Source organism: Spinacia oleracea, chromosome 3, assembly GCF_020520425.1.
Source record: "Spinacia oleracea cultivar Varoflay chromosome 3, BTI_SOV_V1, whole genome shotgun sequence".
NCBI classification, from domain to species: domain Eukaryota; kingdom Viridiplantae; phylum Streptophyta; class Magnoliopsida; order Caryophyllales; family Amaranthaceae; genus Spinacia; species Spinacia oleracea.
The window spans coordinates 86,435,489-86,450,993 of NC_079489.1; the positions used below are offsets into that span (position 1 = coordinate 86,435,489).

Here is a 15,505-nt window from a genome sequence, read left to right on the forward strand (position 1 = left end):
CACCTCACACAACTGCTTTTCACCTCTTCAAAAATTACTGTTTAATATTGTGTGGAGAGGTGTAGTTCCTCGAACTCAGAAAAGGAACATAGCAAGTCTGTTTGATGCATGTCTCATGTATTGTCTTGAAAGGAAAATTCCCATAAACTTTCCTGCAATCATGATCAAACACTTATCCACCTGTATCCCCAAATTCAAAATTCCATACTCCTCCCTTCTTACAGAAATCTTCAAAAGCTTCTCAGTTGACCTTAGCCCATACTTTGTGATTCCCTTAAAATCCACCCAAATCCTTCAACTTGAAATGCTCCATCTATTAAATCTTAAAGTGGTTCAGGGTAAAGTCATTAGGGCTGGAAAGGAAGAGAAACAAGATGAGGAAGATCAGGAAGGAATTGCAGTTAAAGAAGAAGTGGAGGAGGAGGAGGAACTCGAACAAATAGAGGTCCCTTTACCTCGAGGGAACAGGAAGAGTATAGGAAAAAGAAAGAGCATGAGGGTAGCAATGAAGGAGAACAAGAAAAGAGGGCCTGTCTTTATGGAAATAAATGAGGAAGGGGATGTCAAGGAGATGCCCATAGAGGAGGATGCTGTTCCACTGAATCAAGAGGAACTGCCTGAAACTGTTAGGCCAAGAAAAAGGACACCCAGATCCTCCAAAAAGTCCAAAGCTCGTCGTGTTCCATCTGAACAGGAACATGTTCAAGATCATGGGGGTGCCTGGAACACAAAGGATGATCAGATATTGGAGCTAAAGGCAACAGTTGCTCGTCTGGTGGAACTACAGGAGGGAACAGATCACAGGATTAGCTCAATGCAGGCCCACATAGGTGCATTGGTTACAAGTGTCAAGACTCTCCAAAACGATCTTCACCACTACTCAGAACAAGCCAATGCAACTCGTGCCACAATCCTCACCAAGATCAACAATCTGGAATCTTTTGAGGAGACTGTGATAGAAGAAACTGCTGGTTCTGGTTCCCCATCCCAAGCCTAAATCACCCTATCCCATGTTTCTTTTATCTTTTGCCATGGAACAATCTTTTTAATTTGCTTTCGGTTTGTATAATTTTTAAACTTGGGTATTTGTTCCATCTTATTTTGACTTGCTGGGTTACACATATCTATGCTTTCTAGTCTTGATCATTACTGCTTGCTTTCACTTTATTGTATGAGTTAGTTTAATACTTTGAGGCTAGCTTAACTTGCCAAACGTTGATCGTGGGGCACTGTGTTTGGAATGGCTATATTTCGTGCTATGCTTTTTGTTGATGTCAACAGGGGGAAGTCATGGGTGCAAACTTCCAAGGCACACTCAATCCAGTTCCTGAATCAATCTCTCTGAATCTCTCTGTAAGCCAAGGGTGCTCCTCTTTCTTCTCTCTAATCTTTCTCTTTTGTTTTTCAATTTTTATGTTCTGTTTCACAATAGTCTGTATAAGTTCTTGTTTGTTTGTACTTACTCTCTTTGTAAAAAGTTTGCAAGTGTTGTCATCACCAAAAAGGGGGAATATTGTTGTTCCTAAGTTTTGGTTGATGACACACACATATTGCAAACTTCCTGATTGTGGTTGCTAAATGACTTTGAACAGGCATATGCCCAAGTTTCTATTAGGATAGGAACTTGAATAAACTGGTGAAGTTCCTGAGGTACACTTGGAACAGTCAATGGAGTTTCAGAGCTGGAAGTTGTATCTGTTCCAGTTTGAAGTCACAAAAGGAGCAACACAGTTACATATCAAGAGTTCCGAATATCCACAAGAACTATTACAGACTCATAGCCAAGAGTTCCTGTGTTAGCTAGAGAGGAACTCATCAATGTTCCTTGGCTGGAACGTCTGAAGCTTCTGAGTTGCAAGTTCCAGACAAAGGGAAGACATGAAGTCTAGGTAGTCCACTGTACTTAGAATTTTATGTAAATATTAATTATGCTAATGGTATATAGAGTACTCAAGGAACTTATGATTTAATTAGGCCATTTATTTTATTGGAAGCGATTTTTATGGAAAACATTTTCATAAATAAAAACAAGTTTTGCATATTTAATATAAAATAGATTTACGTTTTATTTTATTTAAACAAAACTTATTTTCCTAAAAATTCTCCTAAGTTTTTGTAGATAAATAAAATCTGTTTTAAAGAAATATTTTAGGGTTTGATTGAGTCAAATCACTAACTGCTTTATGGCTGAACGTGGGAAGTGGTCTTCCCCTTGTTCCTCAAGTCAAGGGACGTGGAGACCAAAGTGCTGGCAGTTAGCAGTTGAGGTTTTGAAGGGAACTAACCCTAAGGATAAACACTATAAAAGGGAAATCGTTTTTGGTTTAAAGTACACAAACATTCTGAGAGTTCTTGCTTTCCTAAAAACGTTTTGTCTAAGATTTTCTAAAACAGTTTGTGTCCTAGTTAATTCAAAGTTCCTAAGTTCCTTATATCCACACAAAAGCATTATTAATATCTAGAGTTATCCAAACACGAATTATATTTTGTATTAGTAAGGATAGAGTTATCCTGTTTAGACTTAGAGTTTAAGTCTGAGAGAGAGAAGTTAAGGAGTTGTAATCGAAGTAGATTACTGTGAGGAACACGAGTTTGAGAGGAACTTGTGTTGGAGAGATTATTGTAATCGAGGCATTACCATAATAAAAGAATTCTCTTCTTGATTAGTATCAAGAAGTTTTCACAATTGTTGTTATTGTCTTCTCTATTCTCAGTTTCTTGATTGTTTCTTAAGTTCCGCAAGAAACTTTATCAAAGTTCTAATTACAATTCACCCCCCCCCTCTTGTGCGTGTTCCTACTGGAATAACAAGGAAGGACACTACCGGATAGTAGGTGGGTGTAAATACCCGCAAATGATCCAATTTCTCCATTTGAAATCAACTTTCACCAAAATCGTGCTTTGTTTCCATATGCTATCGAGAATGAACGTTTATTCCACTTAGGTACCTAAAACAAAATTGAAAAGAAACGTAAGTAAGAACAAAAATAAAGAAAATGAAATTAATAAAGCACGAGTTACTTCCCGAGAAAGGCTTTTTTAAGGTCCCAAGCACGACCTTTCTAGTAAATAACCCGACAAAGAACGCAAGAGTTTGTCAAATGCATCGACACACATTTCAAGGAATAAAACATATGCAATGCTCAAAAGAAAAGCATGCACAAAGATTAGTGCCATTCTATGCCAACAAGGAGAAGGATGCCGAAAAGAAGTAGGATTAAAAGGGAAAACAATAAAATAAGAAGAAGAAAAATCAAAAGAATTCGAAAAAGAAGAAATAATCGGCAAACTCTCCTCAACAAACTCTTTTTGGGGGGCAATCTCACTCTTTTCCTTAAACATGATTGAATTGGGAACTTTGAGGACAAGGGAGGCAAGATTATCATCTAATGGAGATGGATTGAGAAAAGAAAAAAGGTTTGAGATGGGAAATGAAGGAACTAAGCCAAGCTTTCTTGAAAATGGGACATAAGGGGAAGGGGTAGAAACAAGGGTTTCACAAACAACTTCTCCCGCATCACAAGAATTCAAAACATAAGCTTTTTCAACCAAAGGGTCCTCAATCAAGGATTTTTCCTCCAAATCACCATCATTCGCCTCAAAAACATCCTCAGCCACCAAATAAGATGTCTTACTTTCACATTGACCAAAGAATTCACTCAAGGAAGGGGGGATAGGAGAGGATGGGTGCTCTAAAGATAGCGGAAAGAGAGTGAAATTAAGGTCACTTGAGATAGGAGTAAGAGACTCAAGAATCGAATCATCAATCAATAAGGGCTCATGATTTTCTACACCCTCAACTAACCAATCTCCAAAAGAGGCTACCTTACTCTCCTCAACATCATGCTCCTCATCTTCATCATCCCTAAAACCACCATCAAAATTTAGACTACTCTTTCCCAATTTATTTTCATTCTCAACATTCATCAAATCATCGTCAATAATAGCAAAATGATCTATGGGTTTCCGAATAGCATTGATTTTAGCCTCAAGAAAGGTCGTGTGATTGGCTATTTGGTTGGCCCTAGAATTAAACTATTTGATGCAATTCTCAAGAAGAAGCTCTAAGTTAGGTTCCGATGATTTTGAATGCATAGAATTTTGAAAATCAACAAGGGAAGAAGAGTCACAATCAAGCATATGAGGGAGATCATGCGAATTCTTGCAAATAATTGAAGGACTTTGATAAGAAGCATCAAAAATATTTACATTAGAATGCAACTCATCAACATGAGAATAAGGGGAAACGGGATTAGAATCATGCATATTTGGCTCACTATTGAAAGCATGGGACATTTCAAGGGAATTCATGCAAAAACTAGAATCAACATTAGAAACATGAAAATCCCTAACACATGTCCCATGATTGGTCATTTCCCAATCATAGGTATCTCTAGCTAACCAATTATAAAAATTCCAAGCTTCATCCAATGATTTAGCCCGAAATTCACCATGAAACATATTCTCAACCATTCCCCTAGTAAGTTCATTAAGACCATCATAAATCATTTCACATAACTCCACAAATCAAACCTATGATCACTTCCAAGAGATTCCTCAAGTCTTTCAAAATACCTCCAAAACGGTTCATGCTCAAATTGAGGAAACGAGAAACTTGCCATTTTTTTGAATTTTTCAAAATAAAACAAATAAATAAGAAAAACAAAAAGAACTATGCACAATGACCTAGACTCATCTAACTAACACAAACTAATGCAAATCGTAGTCCCCGGCAACGACGCCATTTTGATCAAGGGGAAAACTAGGTCGTTACTAGTCTCACCTAATCAAACAAAAACCTAAACTAATCACTAAACACACGTAAAGCGGCAAGTAAGGGTCGAAATCCACAAGGACTAAGGTGCGCTAATTTATGCTAATCAAACAACAAGTTAGGTTGGAATAGGGTTTGAAAAGTCAACTAACCAACTAAAACTAAACTAACTACCAAAGGACAAACATGGTCAAGGAATGAGATCAAACGCCAACAATAATGAAACAAGTATACGAGCAACAATTAAAAATGATGATGCATAAGCCAAGTATGAATGATGCGTTGGTTAGAAATAGATCCCCAAATGACTCCAGCCTTGGATCAATTCTTAGAATAGTCAAATGCGAACTCCCGTCCTACACACAACTACCCTTAGGTCACGGTTAAGCAAAAACCAAACAATAGTCAACTTAGGTCACGATCCCTCGATTTTCCTAAAGTCAACTACCCCAAAATCTAAGTCATACACAAGTAGCTAATTTGCATACAACAAAGTTTGAGTATGCTCAAACAAACAATAGTTTAATCATGCAACATCACCAAATTCAATCTTATTTACCCAAATCAATCACTGTTAGGTTTTCACCCAAACCTTAACAAACAACACTACTCAATCAACATAAAAATAATAAATTTAAAGACTTTAATAACTAGTAGCATGATACTAAGCAAAAACAACAACTAATTTGAAGATTAAATTATAAAACATTTAAAAGAATAAATAAGACAATAAATGAAGAGAGAAGAGTAAAGAAAATCTCATTGATTAAATGATGGAAATCTCCAAATCATCAAGTTCTCCATCTTTGATTCTTCAAAATCCAATTTCAACCCATGTTTCTCTCACTTTCTCTCTCCAAAAACTAACTAAAACCCTAGAAAATTAGAGAACTAATCTAAAATTATGTACATGGTTTTGAAGTTGCCCTTAAAAATAAAAGAGCAAATGTATTTATACTAAAGCCTAAATAAGAAATTAAAAAGAGAAAAGAAAAAGAAAATTAAAATAAAACAAGAGAAATAAAAAGAATTAAAAAGATGAGAAAGAAAAAGGAAAAAGAAAAAAGAAAATAGAAAAAAGAAAGAGAAGAGAAAGAATTCAAAAAGAATAAAATAAAAGGAAAAGACAAAGAAATTTAATAATAATGGAGTCAAAATCCCTAAAAAATGAAACCCGCAGACATTCAGACCCTCCGTCATTTTGTTTTCTTTGCTTTGGTCCTTCGCTGCGCTCTCATCTCCGTGCATCCTCCTCTCCATCATCAACGGTTATCATCCTTAATCATCGTTCATCCATCATCACCGTCAATCGATCTTCATCATCCTCCTCCAATTCATCACCCATTCAATCGTCGATTAACATCATCAGCAATCATAATCATCCAATGGCCCAAATCGTTGCCCAATAATCGTCAATCAGTATGTTTATTGCTTAGAGAATCGTCTATGTAAACTGACAAGATTAAGCCATTTTATAGGCTTTTACAATGAAAGTGTAACGCTCGTGCTTAATTGCACATAATTGGACAATAAATACGTAATGAAGGCCAGCTTCACCAAGGATTCGTAACGGTTGTTTTGATCCCAACCGTTGAGAAGGAGTTCGAACGGTGCCACCATGTGCCTTGCTGGGAGCCACGTACACAATGCTTGCCACGCTTGCCCATGTCACCAAGAGGGTATTTTCCCCCCTAACAGCCCTGTTGTTGATTTGATTACGGATGACACCCGTGCTCCTGTGATTGTGATTATGGCTGGGATCCGCAGCACGGATATATCTGCGGGGCAGAGGGTTCGGCTCTTCCTTCTGACCCTTGTGAGTAGAGTGATGGCCCCGGACAGGAGTAGCCGGGTGCTGGTTGGCTTCATGGGGGATTTGAGTGACTTGAGGGTTGTTTCAGACCTCAACTGGGGTGGTCTGACATACAACCACCTTTTGTATGAAATGAAGAACGCCTCTCGGACTGCACTGGAGAGCAAGGCGAGTGTTTCTGCTTTGTGAAGCGTGCTGGAGGTATTTGAGACTCCTTGTATTTTGTATTTTGTACTTGCGTGTTTGTATCGTGAATTTTGTACACATAGGATTTGACTGATTCTTTTGCTTGTTCTATGAAGATCTGGGCGTACGAGCATTTTCCGACTTTAGCGCCAGCTCGTCCTGGGGTTGCGGCTTATCCGTATGCTGCCTCTTGGGTAGGAGAGGTGCGCAGCGATGTATCTTTGGAGACCTTCCGCAGAGCTCTGCGGGTGTTGCTTGTTGGACAGGTATGCCTTTGTACTACTCTGGACCTTTGTATTTGTGCACTTGTATACTTGTCTGATCTTGTCTGTATTGTAGGTGGTTTGGCGTCCTTTTGCTGGTACGCCTACACCTGCTTCGGCCATGCCGGCCTAAATTTTGTCTGCGCGGCGGGTCTTGCATCCGGGGGTGTATCGTCATATGTGGTATCTGGGGGAGCGAGTGTCTCTTCAACATAGTACGAGAGGCAGGCTTGTCCCTAAGGACCCTCCGGAGACCATGTTGGCAAAGATTGAAGATGTTGCCCAGCTCTATTTAGATGCCGTGGAGGCTGGGGACGAGTCCATTTGTCTCCTTTGGGAGAATTTTGTAGATAGCAGAGGCAGTCATGATGGCCTTTTAGCGAGGCTTGCTCCACCTGTACGATTCGTGCTGCTGGTGAGCTTTTAAATTTGAATCTTGTATTCTTGTATTCTTGTATTCTTATATTCTCTGATCATTGTATGAGGAGGAGATCGACCCACAAGGATGTTCCCTATGCTGACAGGGTTATCCGCTATGTTGACTCGGGCAGAGAGCAGGTGGAGGTTACCGTTCCGGTGGCTTCTCCTCAACATCGGAGGGCGTACGATGCTGTACCGGAGCATTATGCAGCTATAAGTATTGTTGAATTTTCTTGAAATTGATTGTAATCTTGTATCTGGAAATTGATTTAGAATCTTGTATGCAGGCGCCTCGGGTGAGATTGCGTCGCTGGATACGTGTGATTGACTCCCTGAAGAGGCATTGCGCCAATCTGACCAAGAAGCTTACTGGCCGGGATAGAGAGGTGCATTCTGTGACTGTGAGATTTTGTATTCTTCAAACTTGTATATGGATGTCTGATTCTTCAAATTTGAATTTTGTATAGGAGCGCCGCCAAGGTCGCAGAGATTCTGTGGACAGGGAGTCCCCGGTGGATACTTTGAGAGAGCAGGCTGGGCAGAGCTTAGATCAGGGCCCGGGTCCTAGTACTCTCCAGAGGCATTCTGATGTTGAGAGGGGAGTTGTTCCCTTTACATATGCTGAGCCTACCAGGCATTCTGTTAGAGGTCGGGCAACCAGATACCTTTTACGCCTCCCCCCTGGTACTTATTTCGGAGCGAGTAGCTCCCAGACCTTAAGTGCAGAGTCTTGGGCTTATTGGCATAAGATGGGGCGGATGCGCCAGGCCTATGATTTTGAGATGCAGCGCCAGTTTATGGCGATCCTGCAGCCTTATCAGTACCCTTCCTATCAGCAGGGAACTCATCGGCCTCCCGGTACCCTTCGTATTTCGGAGCAGGAGCCTGTTACCCCTGGGACGGAGATAGACCGGGATCTGGAGCGCTATATGAGTCAGAACAGGAACAAGGAGCCTGTGATTGAAATTGCGGCTAATGATGATTCAGATTGATCCTTCATGGTAGCGAGTTCCCGCTTGCCTCGATCGTACTTTTGTATGAGGATTTTTGTATGGATTTTTGTAGCTTGTATATTGGATTTGTATTTTTATGGTTTGTACTTGGATTTTGTAAGGTTTGGAATTTTTGGATTTTGTATGGTTTGAATTTTGTATATGGTATGTATGGTTTGAATTTGTATGTGTTGTGTGTGCTTTTGAAATTTGTAGCTATATGTATGCATGCAAAATTTGTAAAAATTTGCCCCTTTTTTCGGGTGTATGAACCCACTATAAGCCCCCACTTTAACTGAGGTTTTTTGGTTAGAAAAAGTGCAAGTCAAAGTATATTCAACTCTTGCTTATGCAAATGCAGACTCGACTTAGGACGCCGATCTAGAACTAGAATGCTTGAATTTTGAACAGATTGACCCGAAATTGACCTGAAGCGCTGACTCGGACTGCTTGAATTTGCGCGGCTTGCGGCTTTTGGAATCTTGAATTATTGGGGCTGCACTAGCTGTCGAAAGCTATAAAGAGTGCGTACTCGAAATCATAAAGGGGACGTTGGGCTCCTCATTGTTGCAGGCCCTGCCCCTGGCACCAGTGTACCACCATAAATGCCGGCTTTCGTATAAATAGGGAGCTAACCGGATCACTTTTTTGCACCAATCATTCCCTGCTCTTATTTGCATATTGCTTTTTCACGAAAAAAAAGAAAGATAACGGCCATATCTTTTGAAAACGCCTTGAACTCTTGGCTTGGTTCGTTAGGCAGATTAGAGAAAAGGGAGCTTGACGACATGCATCTTGGGGTACTCGCCTCTTTCCGGTTTGTGAAATTTGATGTGCATTTCATTCTTGCTGCTTTGGAGGCTTGGGACCCGATTCACCACGTTTTCCACTTTGGAAACAACGAGGTATGTCCCCTCCCTGAAGAGTTTAGTGCTATATTGGGGTGGCCCCTTATGATTGAACCATGCATGCCTAGTTTTGAAGAACACTTTTTCTTAGCTTTTGAAAGGTATTAGGGCTTGAAGCCCCCACTTTTGAGTGTTGTTGTATATGGGCGAGGGGTGGAATTGTCCCTCCTTGTCACTTACTTTGTTGGGCTTGATGTCCCCAAGATTTTCCGCTTGAGGGCCTTGAGTTTTTGTATCTTTGCTCACTTCCTCTTTTCGAAGCAGGGGTTTGGCAATGGCAATGCCTCCCTAATAGAGATTGTGGAGCAGTTTGCTAGTGGCAGGGACCAAATGCCGCTTGTGATTGGCGAGACATTGATGGGCCTTGATATGCTGAAATCGGACCCCTCTTCCTTGCCGTCGGGAAGTCCGGTATTACTCCAAGTAAGAATCTTGAGCTTTCTTGTATATTGAAATTGTACTCGTATTTTGAACATTGAATTTTGAATTTCTTTTCTCGTATTCTCCCCAAGGTTTGGCTTATAGAGAGGCTCATGCTGGTGGCACCACCAGAGAACATGGAAAGCAATAATAGGAAAGGATTCATTGTACTGCCCATGATATATGGCCGACTTTCATTGGATGAGTGGCGCTGCGCACTCTCGGGGGTTGAATCTTGTATCAGGTGGGTAGTTCCTTGGTAGGGAATTGCTGCTATGAGACATGCACCTGGCTCTACTGCTTTGAGGGTGCTTAGCCTCACAATGTTAGTCTTCTACTCTCCTGCTCGAGTGATGAGACAATATGGCTTCAAGCAAGAAATCCCGGATTGTGCTGAGGAGCATTCGAAACCTGTTTCGCTGAATGCTAATCGACTTGAAGTTTGGAGGCGATATTGGGTTGCCAAACCATTCTTGAATATTCAGTTCCCACCTGAGCCTGCTACTCAGTCTGCGGGGTATATTGTATGGATGAAAGGCCCAAACCAAAGGGACATTTCTCTCTCCGGAACAGCGGGAGTCCGAGGTTCTAGAGCAAGACGCCCTGCATCAATTGATTATGAAGAAGGTGACGGGGGTGTGGCTCGTCCGGTGCTTTACCGTTCTGGGTCCAAAGGAGGTTCGTCATCCTCCCGTCTAGAAAGACTAGCAAGTTCCTTCTCCCGCCGCTTGCGGAAGGGGAAGATTGATGAATGATTGCTGGAAGAGCCAGGGGATAGTACTCAAGGTGCCAAGACTCAAGAGCATAGTCACCCGACCCCCAGATCTTTGTAGGCTTAATGTGTTTGAAGTTTTGTTAGATAGAAGTGTGTTTAAGAGTGTGTTTAGAAGATGTGTTTAGTAATTGTGTTTAGTGTAAGTGAAAAGGCTTTGAACTTTGCTTCACTTGATTCCATATTTGTACTTTGAATTAGCTTTGAAGGCTTTAGAGCCAAATAAAAGTCATTGTGTTAAATTCCGCTTGAACATGCTTTGCCTTTTAATTTGCATATTTGGAATAAAAACAACAACAACAATTGAATTTTGAATTTTAACATGATTTTTAGGATGCCCTTAACTGAGGAAACTTTGATATTTTTTTTTTGTTTTAAAGTGGCTAGGCCTCAGAATGAGGTTGCCTACGTGTCCCGTTAAGGAATCTGGCCGAACGTAGTTCTAAGTTACAGAACTTTTTGAATTTGACTTTGAATTTTGAATCTAGAACTTAGACATAGAACTTCTTGAGCTTATTGAGGTTTGTCAAAGAACGGAACTCAGTCCCCCGGAGAGGATTTTCTTGACAGTGTATGGTCCTGCCCAGTTGGGTTTGAATTTTCCCCTTGGGTCCATGACTCTCTTATGAAGGGCTTTCAGGACAAGCTCGCCTTCCTTGATGTTTCGGGTTCTGACCCTCTTGTTGAAATGTCTGGCAACTCGGCGCTGATAGACTTGTACATGGTGAGCATCCGACGTTCATCGAGCATGACTAGCTCGTCATATCTTGCTTGTACCCATGCAGCTTCTGGGATTTTTCTTTCGAGGACTATCCTTAGAGAAGGTATCTCCAGCTCAATAGGTTGTACTGCTTCCATTCCATAGACCAATGAAAATGGGGTTGCGCCCGTTAAAGTGCGGATTAAAGTTCGATATCCCCACAATGCAAAGTGTAACTTTTGGGGCCAATCTTTGTAATTGGTTGTCATTTTCATGATGATGGCTTTGACATTCTTGTTGGCTGCTTCGACCGCCCCATTAGTTTGCGGGCGATAAGGCGAAGAACGGTGATGCTGAATTTTGTATTTGGTGAATAGATCTTCACACTCTCCTTGGAAATGGGTTCCCTGGTCACTAATGAACTCGTGAGGAACGTCGTATCTGCATATGATATTTTCTTATATGAACTGGGCCACTTGCTTTAAACCCAACACTTTGAATGACCTGGCTTCGACCCACTTAGTGAAATAGTCGATGGCGACCAGTATGAATTCATGACCCCCGATGCCTTTTGGAGTGACTTTACCGATGACGTCGATACCCCAAACTGAGAATGGCCATGGTGATGATTGAGAATATAGCAAGGATAGGGGAATGTGCTTCAGGTTCGCACACTTTTGGCAGGTAGGACATTTCTTGACAAAGAAGTAACAATCCCGTTCGAGGGTGGTCCAGTAATACCGAGCCCTGATGACTTTGAGGGCCAACATCTTCCCATTCATGTGGGTACCACAGACTCCGGCGTGCACGGTGTCCATGACTCTTTGTGCTTCGCTCTTGTCGACACATCGGAGATTGGGGCCGCTAGGGGACCTCTTGTATAGAACGCCGCCTTCTATGACGAAATTGGCTAATTGTAGGCGTAAAGCTCTTTGACTCTTTCCCGAAAAGTGCGGGGGATACTCAGAGTTTTGTAGATACCTTTGAATGTCTGTAAACCAAGGCTCATCTTCGTCAGGGTCGACGTCGTCAATAGCATGGACATATGCTGCTTCATGACACGTTTCAATTGTAAGTGGCATTTCATCCATGCCATTTGGAATTTCTTCCACTTGCTCCGACAGCTTCTCAAGATAGGATTGGTATGGGGCCAAGCTTTCGCTCCTTACTTTCCACTTGCCGGAAATTTGATTGATGATTAGGGAAGAATCCCCGTACACTCGAAGTTTCTGGACACCCAATTATAAGGTGGCTTCCTGGCCCATAATGCATGGTTCATATTCTGCCGCATTGTTCGTGACATTGAATTACAATTTTGCTGACATAGGAATGTGAGTGCCGTCCGGGGCTACTAAAATCACTCGAACACCACATTCGTTCTGATTTGAGGCACCGTCAAAGTGCAGCGACCAACTGTCATCGCTTGTCATTAGAAATTGCTCATCAGGTAAGTCATAATCCTCCTCGTCTGCCTCAATGGGACAGTCGGCTAGGAAATCTGAGACTGCCGAACCCTTGATAGATTTTTGAGGAATGTACTTGAGATCGAATTCCGCTAACATGACCAACCATCTGGACAACCGTCCGTTGAGAGCTGGCTTTTCAAATAGGTACTTAAGAGGATCCGCTTTGCTAATTACATACACTGTATGGGAGAGCATGTAGTGCCGTAGTTTCTTTGTGGCCCAAACCAAGGCGATACTGAGCCTTTCGAGTTGAGTATATCTGGTTTCGTACTCGAGCAACGTTTTTCTTATGTAGGATACGACATTCTCTTTGCCTTCAATCTCCTGGGCAAGCATGGCCCCTACTGCTGAATCTGTCGTTGTAAGGTTAAGCCTGAGGGGAGCCCTCAGCATTGTCGGCTTGAACACTGGTGGGTTCGAAAGGTAGTCTTTGATGGTGTCAAACGCATGTTGACAGTCTTCGTCCCATACCTTGGGCTCACTCTTGTGGAGTTTTCGAAATACTGGCTCACAGATCATAGTGAGCTTTGAGATGAATCTACTGATGTATTGCAATCTACCAAGGAACCCCCAATTTTCTTTCTCATTCGCTGGCGGTTTCATATCTAGAATGGCCTTGATATTTGAAGGATCAGCCTCGATACCCGAGAACTGATGAAATACCCGAGCAACTTGCCTGGCGTTACCTCGAATGCACATTGTTGAGGATTGAGCCTCATATTGTATTGCCTGAGCCTATTGAAGAATTTTCGAAGTACTGTTGTATGCTCGTGTCGCTCTTTGGATTTGACGATCATGGCGTCGACATATACCTCAATTTCTCTGTGAATCATGTCGCTTATAATGGTTGTGGCTGTTCTTTGATACGTAACCCCCGCGTTCTTTAGTCCGAACGACATAACTGTGTAGCAATATGTACCCCACTGAGTGATGAAGGTTGTCTTCTCCATATCCTCCTCTACCATGGGAATCTAATTGTACCCCGCATACCCGTGCATAAAAGAGAGTAAGGCATGATTTGCGGTGTTGTCGACCAGGATGTCGATGTGAGGCAATGGAAAACCGTCTTTAGGGCTAGCCCTGTTAAGATCTCTGTAATCAACGCACATCCGTACTTTACTGTCTTTCTTTGGAACCGAGACGACATTTGCAACCCATTCTGGATACTTGGCTTCTCGAATAAACCTGGCCTCTAGCTGCTTAGAGACTTCTTCTTGAATTTTGAGGGAAACATCCGGTTTCATGCGACGGAGTTTCTGCTTGATGGGCTTTACACCTGGGATGAGGGGAATTGTATGTTGACCGATTCTTGGATCAACCCCTGGCATATCATGATAGGACCATGCGAAGACGTCTATGTACTCTGAAAGTAGCTTGATAAGATCATCCCGCTCTGCTTGAGATAGAGTGAAACCAATCTGAACTAGTTTTGGATCACTGTTGTTAGAAAGGTGAACTTTTTCTGTTTCCTCAATTATGGGCGTCCAACTTTCATGATTTTCAATAAGTTTTAAGATTTCAAGGTTAGTTTCTTGTGAAGCAAAGTTGTTTGGATTAGGAGTGTGTTTTAATTTTGGACTTGAAGAGTAGGAGGAAATTGAAGTATTTTTGAAATTAGCAACCATTACATCGACAGCTTTAACTTGAAGTTCGGCCTTAAGAGGCTCTTGATTGATGCAAGACTCAATCCCTAGACTCTTAGACTCATCACTAGACTCGAAAATTGAAAGACAGACTCTGGACTTGAACATAAGACACTAATCATAGAGATAGTTCTCGGGGTACTCCTAAACGTCTTCATCGCCATCATCATCATAAGCGAGACTTGATGCCAGACTTGAATCCAGGTGCTGTAGGGAAATGCAACGAAGCGGCTCTTGCAAGAAGTATTGAGGCCTAGGAGAAACATTCTCACCATCTTCCCTTCTGGTAGCTCAGGTTGGACCACGCGAGCGGAGGCATTCAACCTGTGGTAGTATTCTTGAATACATTCATTCCTTTCTTGGTGCAAGGTCGGTGTATGATTGATAGAAGTGTCATGGAAACTAGAACCCTTGGGTGAGAGACAGGCAGGGCCGTCCAACAGCTCCTCGAACCAAGGTTTTCCAAATAGAAGGTCAAAGTCGGCAGGCAAATCGATGACCAGGAATTCTGCATTGTTGTAGTAATTCTCAAAAGAAAAGACCAGATCGAGGACCCCCAAGATTTTGTATGCAATGCCCTGAAACTTGATGGTCATCTTGGTGGTTAGCATTAGATCATACTCGGAGAAGCCCAAAGCTTTCAGGGTGGCTAGGGAAAAGGTGTTTTCTTGAATGTCAGTGGTTACCCTGAGTTCAGGGATCACCCAGTCTTGAATATGTGGAATGAGATGGTAAAAGCTCGGAACCATCATTTCGAAGCCTGGCTTGTACATTGTAGAGATTAAGTTGTATGGAAAATCCTCCTCTTCATCCTCACAGTCATAGGAGATAGTGTGCACCGAAGGAGACTGCTTGGCTCCTGGAGGTAGGGGCAAAGTCTTGTTGTCGACCATATTCTGGATTAGAAGCTTGAGCTTGAAGCAGTTTTCAATGCCATGCCCGTTCCCCTGGTGGAACTTGCAATATGCCTTGGGGTCCCAACTTTTGGAGCTTTTGTCAGTTGGAGGATCTGGTGTGGGACCAATGGGAGTGATGACTTGCTTCTCGACCAATCGGTCAAAGGCATCACTATAGGACATCCCGAGGTTGGTAAAGACCCTTTGAGGCCTGCTTTGGAAATTACGCTGATTGGTGTTATTCTTGAAGTT

The 15,505-nt window shown here is 41.9% G+C and overlaps 2 protein-coding genes across 3 annotated transcripts; both read left to right on the forward strand.

Moving 5' to 3' along the window:
* The first annotated feature begins 522 nt into the window (after positions 1-522).
* On the forward strand, positions 523-2,023 carry LOC130469166 (uncharacterized). 2 transcript variants are annotated; one of them, XM_056838126.1, is made up of 2 exons: positions 523-1,364; positions 1,593-2,023. In XM_056838126.1, exon 1 carries the CDS (start codon positions 539-541, stop codon positions 995-997), a length of 459 nt encoding a protein of 152 aa, XP_056694104.1. In that variant the 5' UTR covers positions 523-538; the 3' UTR covers positions 998-1,364; positions 1,593-2,023. The 2 variants fall into 2 exon arrangements, with proteins under 2 accessions (XP_056694104.1, XP_056694105.1); XM_056838127.1 differs by having other exon boundaries at positions 523-1,353.
* Positions 2,024-5,476: 3,453 nt separating this feature from the next.
* On the forward strand, positions 5,477-8,569 carry LOC110797570 (uncharacterized). Its single transcript, XM_056838128.1, has 5 exons — positions 5,477-6,788; positions 6,890-7,039; positions 7,113-7,451; positions 7,744-7,842; positions 7,924-8,569. Exons 3-5 carry the CDS (start codon positions 7,215-7,217, stop codon positions 8,446-8,448), a joined length of 861 nt encoding a protein of 286 aa, XP_056694106.1. The 5' UTR covers positions 5,477-6,788; positions 6,890-7,039; positions 7,113-7,214; the 3' UTR covers positions 8,449-8,569.
* Positions 8,570-15,505: the final 6,936 nt, after the last annotated feature.